Source organism: Lissotriton vulgaris, chromosome 12 (assembly GCF_964263255.1).
Source record: "Lissotriton vulgaris chromosome 12, aLisVul1.2, whole genome shotgun sequence".
NCBI lineage: Eukaryota > Metazoa > Chordata > Amphibia > Caudata > Salamandridae > Lissotriton > Lissotriton vulgaris.
This window is the reverse complement of record NC_141700.1, coordinates 729422310-729435795: the sequence shown is the minus strand read 5'-3', so window position 1 is coordinate 729435795 and position 13486 is coordinate 729422310. Positions and strand designations below refer to the sequence as shown.

General features: G+C 46.0%; 1 protein-coding gene across 1 annotated transcript in view; it reads right to left on the bottom strand.

Annotated features, from left to right (window-relative positions):
- Positions 1-13486, bottom strand: part of LOC147678403 (NXPE family member 3-like) — a 317395-nt gene that overhangs the window by 62166 nt on the left and 241743 nt on the right. Inside the window, exon 3 of the mRNA XM_086945994.1 lies at positions 12052-12122. Within this exon, the coding sequence (XP_086802120.1) occupies positions 12052-12122 (71 nt within the window). The remainder of the gene's footprint in view (positions 1-12051; positions 12123-13486) is intronic.

Here is a 13486-nt window from a genome sequence, read left to right as displayed (position 1 = left end):
CATTTATATTGAATGCACTTTAACCGGTGCCATTCCCTCACCTCGCGCCTCTCGTACTTCGCGGCCCCAGGCAGCAGCACCGTAGAGCCACATCGCTGGCAATGCACGCCCTTACTGTTCTTGCCATCGGCAGACACTAGTCCAGCCTCCATGTCACTGACTGCTTGGATGAAAGCAACCGCACGTGAAAACAAGACGGAACAAGCTCCGCCCAGACAGCGTCAACAGGCGAGGTCGTAACAGGGGTGTGCTTGGTGACGAATGCGGAAGAAAAAGGGCACGTAGAGTTAGGGTAAAGTAGAGATGGGCGAGTCAACAATATTTTATTTATTTATTTATTTCAATTTATATAGCGCGTTATAACCCAGGGGTCTTTAAGCGCTTTGTCTGGATCAAAACATCAAGTACTGTGGAGGTCAAACTGTTCATAAAAATTACAAATCACCCCATGCTTGCTGGAAAAGCACTGTTTTTAGTTTTTTTCGGAAGGACAACAAATTAGTCTCCTACCGCAATTCCATTGGCAGCTTATTCCAGGCTGCTGGGAGTAAATAGGAAAAGGCACGACCACCCACTGTGGCTAATCTACAGCGTGGTTGAGTAAGGAGAGAGGCGTCAGCAGACCGAAGCATCCTAGCTGGACTATAGGGAATTAGGCGAGATTTCATGTAGGTTGGTGCCTTACCGTACAGGGCTTTGTGAACAATGCACATCCCTTTGAACATCACCCTTTGCTTAACCGGCAACCAGTGCAGTTCTTGCATAAGGGGGGATGCATGGGTATTCCTTGGCTTTTTAAAAATGAGCCTAGCAGCGTCATTCATGACAACCTGCATCTTCTTCAGGAGTTTTTGCGGCAGCCCAATGTATAGCGAATTGCCATAATCTAACCTAGCCAGGATCGTGGCGGAGACCGCTCGCCTCAGAGTGGAAAAGGATAACAAAGGTGAGACTTTCCTAAGTTGTCGAAGGAGGCCGACACAGGTCCCCACCACCATCCTAACTTGTTTCTGCATAGACAGCCTACCATCCACCTGGATGCCTAAGCTCTTGACCACAGCTGCTGGTTCCGGAGGTGCCCTAGTTCTCTTGGCCAGAAATGCTCATTCCATGGGTTCCCTGCGATGGTAATTGGCAGTACCTCGGTCTTATCCGGATTGATCTTTAAGGAATTTCTGGACATCCAATTGGCTGTGTACTTCAAGATGTTTTGCAGTGTTACGAGAGCACCCGGACCATCATCTAGTTGGATCACTATCTGGGTGTCATCCGCATAGTTGTACACCTGGCAGTCAATCTGGTTGAACAGTCTAATCAGAGGCTGTAAGTAGATGTTAAAAAGGAGGGGCGACAGGGCAGACCCTTGTGGCACTCCGCAGGTGATCGATGTAGCGGTGGAGAGAAGGTCACCAAGCTGTACTCTCTGTGACCTCCCTTGAAGGAAGGAGGAGAGCCAAGCATGTGCCGTGCCCAGAATGCCAAAATCTATTATCCGCTACAATAGTTGTTTATGACAGACGGTATCAAATGCCGCGGAGAGGTCTAACAGCACCAGGGCACTTGGAGTTTTCTTATCTGCCCTGTTCCTGCCCTGGGGTAGATGGGGTAGATGAAATTAATTCCAATCTAGACCAACGAATTACGGAAGCTCTGGATATGGTGGCACCACTGGGTGTGGCGAAAATGGGGGGCCGTGTACAAAGATCGGCTCCTTGGTACAACGAGGACATTCGGGCGGCAAAAGCAGCATGTAAACGTGCTGAAAGGCAATGGAGGATTGCCTACTCGCCCCATGCCAAAACAGAATATATAGACTGTAGGCGCAATTACCACAAATTGATCAGGAAGGCTAAATCATTGTACTATTGCAATAAGATAGAAGAAGCTGAGCAGTCCACCAAGGAGCTTTTCTCTATTTATAAGTCTATTGCAATAGGGAAACCCGCCGCAGTGCCTAAGAAACTCTGCACGACGGAGGGCTGTAACCGAATTGCTGAGTACTTTGCTAACAAGGTTACTAACATTTATAATTCCTTCCCCCAGAGGACAAATAGTGTCCCTAATCACCCAGAAGTCACTAAAATTAAAGGGGAACAACGACTAACCACTTTCGTCACTCCCCCCATTGCGGAACTTCTCCGTATTTGTGGATCAATAAAATCCGGTTCCCCAAGAGACCCGACCACCCCTAGTCATCTGAAGGGCAGTTTGCCAGTACTTGAGCCCTACGTCCGTCACCTACTGGACACCTCCTTTGAGTCCCAGGCTGTCCCAAACGCCTGGAAGCAAGCAGTGGTTTTGCCTCTGCAGAAGAAGGCCAACGTCAGTTTTGAAAAATTGGACAACCTCCGTCCCATCTCCCTCCTGCCCTACATGGCAAAAGTGGCAGAAAAAATAGCCAATGTACAGCTTATGCAGTTCGAGGAGACGGCTTCGCTACTCCACGACTCGCAATTTGGCTTCCGCCCCCGTCATTCGACGGAATCTGCTCTTCTCGTGGCGGTTGAAGCACTAAGACAGGGCGTGGACGAGGGCCAAACTATGGCACTGATCCTACTCGACCTAAGCGCAGCGTTCGACACTGTAGCACACTCCACCTTGCTACAGTGTCTGAATGAAGGCGGGGTTACAGGAGCGGCGCTTGGTTGGATCAAGTCCTTCCTGTCTGATAGGTGTTTTCAAGTCAGATTGGGTGATTGCTACTCAAGGGAGATTGAGTTGGGCCAGGGCGTGCCTCAGGGCTCGTCTCTGAGCCCAACCCTATTTAATATCTACGTCTCCCCCCTGGCAGCCATTGTGGAGGGATATGGTCTTCGTTTGGTGTCCTACGCCGATGACACGCAGTTGGTCATCTCCCTGTCGCCTGCACCCGGCCTTGCAGCGGACATCTTCAGGAACTGCATGCAAGATCTTGCTGCCTGGATGTCCGCAAACTGTTTAAAACTGAACGGTAGCAAGACTGAGGTGCTCGTGGTAGGGGGTGGGCCGTCTGCTTGGTCGTCGGCGTGGTGGCCACCCTGTCTGGGTGAAGTCCCTGTTCCTTGCCATGAGGCCAGGAACCTTGGCGTGTGGCTGGACAAGGACCTTGCCTTTGATCCACAGGTCGGTCGGGTGGCGGGGGTGTGCTTCGGTGTCCTGAGAGCCCTTAGGAAAGTGTTAGATCTGCTCCCTATCTCTGCTCGAAAGACGCTGGTGCACGCCCTCGTCACCTCCCGACTTGACTATGGGAACCTGCTTTATCTGGGGGCCACAGGCAGGGTCATGGGCCGCCTGCAGGTCCTTCAAAACGCGGCAGCGCGGCTTGTACTCAGGCTCCCCAGGAGGTCTTCCGCCAAACCAGCTCTGCGGGTCCTCCATTGGCTTCCCATTGAGAGGAGAGTGGAGTTCAAGGCCCTTGCTACATGTCACCGCATCTTGAGCGGCAAAGCACCAGTACCGCTCCAGAGCCTGGTAACCCACTACGAGCCCACACGCAATCTACGGTCCTCCCAGACTGGGTTGTTAAAAGTCCCCAGAGTATCTAAGGTGCGCATGGGAGGCAGATCTTTTAGATACCTCGCACCCAAGCGCTGGAATGCTCTTCCGTTGGAACTGCGACTGGAACCCTCCGAAGTCCTGTTCAGGAAGAAACTTAAAACATACCTTTTCAGCAGATAGCCTTTTGTGGGAGGAGGGGGGGCAGCCACTTCACTTATCACAGCGCGGGGACACGCCAGTGGCGTAACCAGGCTCTTAATAAATGTCCAAATAATAATATTCCTCAATTCATCCAGAATAGACAACATAACGAGTCCCGTGCTGTGATTCGCACGGAACCCAGCTTGACTTGGCTCAAATAAGTTGTTACTTTTCAGATGTTCCGACAGGATGGTGAGTACGTGTTGCTCCACCACCTTCGCCAGGAACGGCAGCTGAGATATGGGCCTGAAATGTTTTAGGCATTTTACGTCCGCCCCTTCTTTTTTCAGCAGGGGAATCAGCCGGGCTTCCTTGAAGGAAGACGGTACTTGGCCTGTTAGTAAAGAAGTATTCAGTAGGTTCAACACTTCTTCCTCTATGCCTGGCAGTGCTAGTTTAAAAACTTCTGGTGGGCACGGGTCTGCCAAGGAACCCAATTTAACTCGACCCAGAAGAGCTGGCAGCCTTTCCTTCGTAATCAAGGGTAAGGCCGTTAATGGGCTAGTCACTGACGTTCTAACAAATATATCCAGCGGAGGACAGTCAATCTCAGGGGTCGCACCAATTTCAGCTACAAGGTCCGAAATCTTGTTAACAAAGAAATCTTGAAATTTTTGGCAGTCCTCTTGCACGAACTCCATGGTTTGTTCTTCATTTTTCCTGAGTTCCGTTAGGACTTTAAAGATTTCTTTCTGAGGGTTTCTAGCGGTAGTTATTCTCTCCTCAAAGAACTCCGCTTTCCTAGCTATAATCGCCTGTTTATAGCTAGCGAGTGCCTGTGTATACTGGCTCCGGGAGTTGGAATCATAATGCTTCCGCCAAGCTCTTTCTAGGTTCCGAAGCCCTCGTTTCCTCTCCCTAAGTGATTTGTTGTACCAAGGGGCCCCAGGTCCTCTGTTCACTATATTCAACCTACGTATTGGTGCCACGTAGTCCACAGTCTTTCTAAGTTTGTCCAATAATTCCTTACAGAGGACCTCAGAGTTTTCTGTTTGAGTGTTGGGAGATGGATAAGTTCGGAGATAATCTAACATTTTATCTCCATTAATGTTTCTCCACTTTCTGACCGCCTTCCACCCTTCCCTAGGCTTCATTGCTTGTTCATCCAACAGAAACTCACCCCTCACCAAATGGTGATCAGACCAAACACACGGCTGGGCAGTCACCGTACCCTGTGCAGGAAATGTTGTCCAAATCAAGTCCAGGGTATGGCCCTTGACGTGTGTTGGACCCCTCACTTGTTGGACAAACTCCAGAGATGTCAGTGCCTCATCAATCTGAAGAGCTTGTCCTTCTTTCGGTGCTTTCTCCCAGTGATAATTAAAATCACCCATGATGACCACTTTATCGTATCCTGAGCGTGTGTCTTGGGCCAATCTCAGGAACAAGTCGGGGAAATCAGGTGATGCCCACGGGGGGGGGGCGATAGACTAGAAGGATAATTATACAGTCTGCCCCCAACTTCAGTCTAACACCCAACACCTCAGGGCCTCCCATACTTTTGGTATTGTAACAGTGAAAGCCAATGTGAAGCCCACGCCGAGACTGCTGAGTTAAACTTTTTTATTGAGTTAGAAGGAGGCAAGGGGCCAACATGCCCAGTTGGGCAGAACAGCAATCCAACTGATTCAAGGGAATGCAAGATCAGAGTATATTTCGATCACAGATCCACGAGAGTCAGAGGCGCAACTCGAGTCAAATTTCGGGGGGGCTAAGAAAACATTTCGGGGGGGGGCTGAAAATGCAGAGTTGAGTTGCAGGGGCTCCAAGCTGGGGGTGGAAACAACAAAGCCTCTTTTGGCGTAGCTAGGGGGGTGCGGTGGGGGCGGTCCGCCCCAGGCGGCACTATTTTGGGGGCGGACAAAGGCATTTACATAAGGCTCGGCTTTCTACTGCACAGTACGGTCTGTGCTGCCCATGCCACATGACACACATCCTACCCAAGCTCAGAAGAAGCCTAATGCCCACTGGTGCGGCATCTACAACACAGGGCACTGGCGTCCTTGGCGAAAGGACATGCAGCCACTGGACATTTTCCAGTGCGTAAGCATTGATTGTGTCTGCTTTAGACCTATTGTCAGCCGTATTTGGGAATAAAGTGTGTGTATATAAAGACACGAATCAGACGTGCGCTTTTGCAGTCTCAGTTTTGACCACGGGAGCGCGCGTCTGAGCCGCGCTGGCGCAGACGAGCTCACAGCCCCTGCTTTCGCTTCCCTTGCATGCATTAACGGCGCACACACACAGGCGCAGCCAGCCCCCACCCCTCTGCATGCATGCACACACGCACACACAGGCACGCGCACACATACACACGCTGCCGCCCCCACCCCCCTGCACACACACAAACACGCACGCATACACACGCCGCCGCCGCAGCCCTCTACCCTAAAGCACTAACAACAATGTAAAGGAAGCACTAAAAACCGGGACGTGCATTTATTTCTGCAGCTACAGGGACGCCAGGATTGCACATGCTTACCTTCAGAATTATTCATGTGATGCGGAGTTGCTTTGTCTAATTTGAAACCATCATTTTGTAATTCTGGCTCCATGAATAACGAACGTCTCCCCGTTGCAGAAGTGAAACTTACTTCCCGATGCGGTGATGCGTCGAAGCTTCCCATTGGTCATTGAGCGTAGCTGTCCAATTGGCTGTTAACTTCTTGCTCCCCCACCCCCTGCACACATACAGACACGCACGCATACACACGCCGCCGCAGCCCTCTACCCTAAAGCACTCACAACAATGTAAAGGAAGCACTAAAAACCGGGACGTGCATTTATTTCTGCAGCTACAGGGGTGCCAGGATTGCCCATGCTTACCTGTATTTAACTCTTTCAAAAAAGATGTGCTTGAATAGCAATAGCATCAGATTTAACAAATATGCCAGCAGTAGTCCACCGAAAACAGTGAAAGTTTAGGTTGCACAATTTAGGAGAGGGATGTCTGTTTTTTAACAAGATTGCGGCCAAATTCCTTTCAAATGGGTTCAGACTGAGGCTGACGGAAAAAAATTGGATCATGACTGCATTCAGACCTGCCGACCCTTTAGAAAGCCCGCACCATGCAACCATTCAAAAACAACTGGTTTAAATATGTTCTCTCAATGTTTCAAGCTTTATTACAAATGTCACAAAAAGATGTTAATATTTCACTTCTGTTATTCGATTTTCGGCACAATAAAATACACTGAACATAATCTTCACAAAAGTTATTTACAAAAGTTTAAGCTATTGCCATTATAAATTACAATAACTTTTATTAAAGTATTAATTATTTTTAAAAATTAAAAGCCATTGTTATTTGTAATATCAATACATCTAAGTCACATAAATACAACACATATTGCATTACAAATGCTATAAGTGTCACATTTGCGAAAGTTATACCCATTGGCATTGTAAATAACAAAGCTATTAATTTCACTATTTTCAAAACCAACACATAAATACCAAATGTGTCATTTACAATATCAATAGCTCAAACTTTCCTAATGCGAGACCTATTGCATTGCAAATGCTTGTTAGTGTTTGTTGTCAATAGAGAAGGGATAATGGAGCTTGACCCGTCTGTTTCACCAACATTCATCAACATTGCCATTATTCCACCTGTGCCTGGAAAAAGGAACGAGCTGGGAAGAAAAGCACAGAAAGCTGAGCTGGAGAAGGCGAGGCGAACTAGGGTCATTAGAACCAGACTTGAACACTACCCACATCCCATCTAGGTAGTAACATATCCATAGCTGAAGCAGCACAGAGAGGTCATTTTCTTTGGAGAAACTTTTTTCTTTTTCCCACAATCTGTCAAGAGGACCAAGGAGGCTGTAAGGCTCTGATCTCATAAGATAGGAAAAACTCATACTGGAGAAGCAACTCTCAACACTCGGCGATAAATCCATCATGCAAAATTCCTTTAGCATGTGCTACACAGCAACAGTCCGGGTACATGGAACCATGTGTGAAGACAACTTTTAGGCATCAACTGCTGGTCCTTGCATCAAGCATCGACTGCTGTTCAGATCCTCCTTCTCGTATTAAGTCTGTTGACTTCAGGTTTTCCTGCTTCATGAATGGCTTCCACACAATACACTTGCAGACATGGGAACTTACTAGGTACTGTTTGCAAACGTATTGGACTGATTATATGCTTATTCTTGAAGACAACGGGGATTCAGTTATCATTCGGAGGGTGCAATGGAGGTTTTGGCCTCTACTTCTAGGGCCGAGGACCATCTTCCACATTTAGAGATCCCTCCCTGTCTGACAGGGATCTCTGTGATAAAAGTGCAACCACAGATGCAGGGAACACTCTTTTATCACACTTGAATACCAAGAGGGCCACAAAGATGTTTCGAACGACTCACAGTTCGTTTTTGCTTTTCAAAACAAACAATACATATTTAAATTTCCTGATGCACAGGGAGTTTTAAAAAAAACTCTGCAGGGACATTTTCACATTCCCCTGTCTAGGAATATCTTACCTCACGCAACGGTCACTATAAGGAATACCTGTGAAGGAAACCCGACATAACCAGGCTGCGAGAACTGCCATTGCGACTAGGCAGTCCAGATGTGGATGTTCAGGGTTAAGTGATTGCAGTAGAGGAGCCATGAAGCTGAAAGATGGGGAGCCACAATGTTTGCAGGGCGGGCACAAAACCAATTTATGGTGGTGCTCCAGCCTGCTAATCTGTAAATAAGGCCCTAAATGCAAAGGTAAAATCTCCGACTGCTTTTACTGAGTACTGTCTAGCTCCAAATACTATGTGCACTCATGAGTCAAAGATGAACACAAGTGCTATTGAGTTCCCTCAAAGGGACACTGTCACTGCTGTTGTTTTCCTATTCTGATTGACTTCTACTGAAGTAGTGATTTTTACTGGTTCAATGGTAACACATGAACTAATTTACTCCCTTTTTAACCAAACTTTCAATGTTTTGTTGCTGTCATTTTCCCTGAGTACATTTGGACTCTTATTACATTAATATTGTGCCTTTTTCGATGTGTAGGTTATTTATATGTTTAATACATTATTGTGGTTTTAAGTGTTAGTACACCCTGCTGCCCAGCATGTCTCTGGGCAGCATTTTTCGTACTCAGCCATGGTATCAAGTAGTGAACTGGGAGATACCTTTTGGGGAAAGATTGGCTTATTCATTGAGGTTCCCTGACCAAGTTATTTGAGAGATCAGTGAACGACCATATTATTATTTTAATGATCTTTTAAACCAGGTTAAGAGAGATATCACAAACAAAGGAAGAGCAGCTATTTGCATGGGTTGGATGTACTCAGCTTAGAGGATCTTAAAATAAACACTCCGTTGCAAATTACATGGTCCGATCATTTTGTCATCCCCTTTGAGGTGGAAAATGTTCTTCAGGAATGCAGTGCGACCAATTCTAATGTGTCCAATTCTAGACCCTTAAAACGCAGAGACTGGAAGAACTTTACAGAGGAAAAGTTTAAATCTGCCCTATGTAGAGAACCTCCTCCCTTCAACGACACTCTGCTCAAGGCATGGGAGGGCTATGAAAAATGGATGTCCAGAGCTCTGGACACAGTAGCACCATGGACATTTAAACCCCCTGTCAGAAAGACTCAAACGGCTCCTTGGTTCTCTAAAGAACTTAAGGAAGCTAAAGCTAAATGTAAAAACACTGAACGTGGCTGGAGAAAAAACTATGATCCAGAGGACAAGATAAAATATAAAAAGGAATTAAAAATTTATCACAAACTTATAAGAGCAGCGAAAGGTGTGCATTTCAAAGAACGTATTGAATCCGCAAAAAACCCTACTAAGGAACTTTTTTCAATATATAAAGAGCTCACGGTTCCCAACAGACTTGAGGCTCAAGATACATACTCTAATGAGCTATGTGATGAGATTGCGGACTTTTTTGTGAAAAAAGTAGACTTAATACATGCCACTTTCACAGACAGCCCACATGACTATCACTCAATAGTGAGAAATGCTCCCGCTAACAAGCTCCAGTTAACAAGCTTTTCAGTCCCTAAGAGATCAGACCTACTTTCCATCATGAGAGGAATTCATTCTGGATCCCCTCTGGATGTAATCTCCCCTAATCGTTGTACAGGAGTTCTTGATGGCATGATCGAGCAGATTGAACAGCTTATTGCTCTCTCTTTTCAGGAGTGCCATGTGCTGGAGGCTTGGAAAACCGCACAGGTTATACCCCTGAAAAAGAAAGCAAACATTCATATCTCCCAACTGCAAAACCTCCGACCTATATCCCTCCTCCCCTTTTGTGGGAAAGTTGTGGAGAAGGTTGTGAACAAGCAACTTATGAAATTTATTGAAGAGAACTCCTGCCTTCACTCAACCCAGTCAGGATTCAGAGCAGGATATTCAACTGAATCCGCGGTCCTCTTTTCCATAGAACGCCTGAGACAACTTGTTGATGGAGGGCAGACAGCAGCGTTGGTGTTATTAGACCTTAGTGCAGCATTTGACACCGTGCTGCACTCAACGCTGCTGTCGCGCCTCTCCGATATGAGAATAGAGGGTCCAGCCCTGGAGTGGATAAAATCTTTTCTGGAAAATAGGAATTTTCAGGTGCATTGCCCTCCTTATAAATCATCTCCTCGTAAGTTGAGGCATGGGGTTCCACAAGGCTCAAGTTTGAGCCCCACGCTGTTCAATATTTATATGGAGCCTTTGGCACATATCGTGGAATCCTATGGTGTGGATATCGTCACTTACGCTGACGATACCCAATTAATAATCCAACTTGCCAACAACCAGCCTGAGGAAGCCACTAACTTTTCCAATTGTATGCGGGCTGTGGCAGGATGGATGAACAGCAACTGCCTTCGCCTAAATGGCGATAAAACTGAGTTGTTGGTGGTCGGTAAGTCCCCCTCCACCTGGTCGTAGGACTGGTGGCCAACGGAATTAGGGCCAATCCCCCGCTCAGCAGAGGTTGTCAGAAATTTGGGAATTATGATCGATGCGGAGCTTTCCTTCAAGCAACAGATTAATAAAATCACTGGAAAATGCTTTGGAATACTGAAAACTCTCCGCAAAGTTCTCGATCTGCTCCCCTTTGGTGCCAGGAAGAAACTTATCCACGCCCTGGTCACGCCACATCTGGATTATGGCAATGCCCTTCTCCTAGGCCTGAGCAAAAAAGGCATTCAACAGCTACAGGGTGTCCAAAATGCTGCTGCCCGCCTGGTACTCAACCTTCCACGCAGGGCATCCGGTAAGACGGCATTGCGTAAACTTCATTGGCTCCCTATTGTGGAGCGCATAACATTTAAGGCACTATGTATGGCTCATCGTATTGCCCAGGGAAAAGGCCCAAACTATCTGCAAAGACTCCTCACCATCCATCGCCCCACCCGAAATCTCAGATCCGCCGGAGTAATGTTATTCCAACTTCCCCGCGTTCACAAGACCAGAATGGGAGGTAGTTCCTTCCGTTTCTTGGCTAGCAAACACTGGAATAGCCTCCCCCTGAACCTTCGAATGGAGCCCTCCGAAACAAGATTCAGACAATATTTAAAAACTTATCTCTTTCCCAAGTAAATAGTATCCTGGTACATTCTGTTTCATCTGGGAGTAGTAGCATTTCAGCACGGGGACACACCGTCATAGGTGTAACCAGGCGCTTTAAAAATGGTTTTATTATTATTATTATTATAGACATGACCAGTCACCTGACATGAATACCTACATCCGTAAACCAGGCAGAAGTGTAACCACGATTCACAGGTATGTGAATGACAGGTGCAGAAGGAGAGCAAAAATTATTAATACTCAGGAAGCACTGAACTGCTAGTACAATCAACATTAAAGAAACAGAAGAGATTTATCCACAATGAACATCTGAAAATTGGAAAGAACATATGAAGATTTGACGCTACAGGAATTGCACTAGTCCTGGTCCAACGCTCGTTTATCAGAGTAACCACAGGGACACAAATGCTGAACACCTGAAGCTTGAGGAACCAAAGAAAAACTACGCTAGTGAGTAAACTAACAAATACACCACTGATAAATGGTCACCGCAGGCACACATATGCAGAAAGACAGATGCTGGCAAATACAATCAATGCAGCCCGAGATGGACAACCACAGACAATCAGTGGTACCTTCTTGTATTCTTGGAGGCCGAGATAGTGCAGAAAACTTGCCCTAATGGTGACCAGTCCACTAACCTCCTATCTGGTCGTCCTGCAGCGGCCTCAGCAACTGACAACACTGTCAAGATTGTGGGCAGCTTTAAGATCCATGAAGAGCCATACCTCTCCATGGATGTATGAACCACAAATTGTATGCCCAATACTTTTGACAGAACAGCATCATCGACACATTGATTTACAGGTAAAGGAAGCGCCCACTTACCAGGGCTGTTGTTTCTTGAGATGACATGGACAGGTGGGATCTGTATTGGTAACTCCTTATTTGTTAGCACTCTGTAAATCACAAAGGAAGAAAGGTGAATACTCTGGGTGTAAAAATCCACTTTAAGCAAAGAGCATAGCTAATCTGAAAAATAAAGACAGCTGCTTGTTCTTACTTAGCCAGGTGTCTCGTTTCTCGGGTGCTTGAATTGGTTAGAATTAACAACCCGCCTTGAAGCAATATGACCTTGTAGTAGTACCTTGGATATATGGGTGTGATCCTAGTAGCTATGTCAGAACTATCCCCATTCATCCACACGTCAAGTGTTTCACAACTTGATCAATAACCATGTGACAAGCAAGAGTGATTCTTCTCTTTATTCTCTTTATTTCTATCATTTGTAGTTTCTGTATTGGTCTGACAACATCTGTATTAATTCACTTTTGATGGAAGATTTAATGTAATGTCTTTTGCTTTGTTTTCTTACTTCAATAAAAACGATTTGAAATAAAAAAAAAAAAAAAAAGAATTAACAACCCCCTGTCTGGATGTGTATTTCTGAAGCTGGGTTTTGGAGACTCACCATGCACTCACATATCAATGTACTCCACGGTTCCTGTAGGTTAATACATTCTGTATGCCTAGAGCTTATCAGGAGAGTCCCACTACAGACATTACCAAAAGCAGGGACGATGACCGCAGTGCTTTTACAGATGGGTATGTACAGTATGTACGGATTATATCATGTGAGTCTAGCTGGAAAGCAACAGAGCCAAACGCACATCAACAACCAAAGCTCAGGGATTGTGCACAGAACTTGAATACCAGGGAAGGTACTAGATTGTTGGGGGACAGAAGTACCTGTAGGTTGAGGATGTTAGGCTGCAGGCACTGTCTCTTACCAAGGTGTCTTAATTATGCACATTGATTTAAAGGGATCCTTGTGTTAGGAACCCATATATTTTGAAAAAGCTGTGTCTCTAACAAACAGCTTATGCTATTCTGCGTGATTTTTGTATGACAGTGTCACATCGCGCATAAGGATTCCTGTTTTATTATTGCAGATGTGTTTACTCTCTCTTTATAGACAAACAGTCAAAATAGAAGTGAATGCCTGCTTTTGAACAACAAAGGGATTCTCTTTTCAATATACTTAAGTATAATAATTCGTCCCGTTGAACACCCCAAACGTCTAGGCTAGATCTCATAATGACAACACAGACTTTGTAGTGACAAAGTTTATGAGGTTAGTTTGTATGAATCAGTTTTTGATGCAGAGCTGGTTCATTGAATAATGAGGTTGGCGTGTGGTTAGGAGGGTGTTAAGGATTCTAGTAGCGAAACTGAGAACCATATTGAGTGAGCAGTAAGAGTGCTGAGGGAGTGTACTAAGTATACTTGTATGTGTGGCAGGGCGTTTTGTACAAAATACATG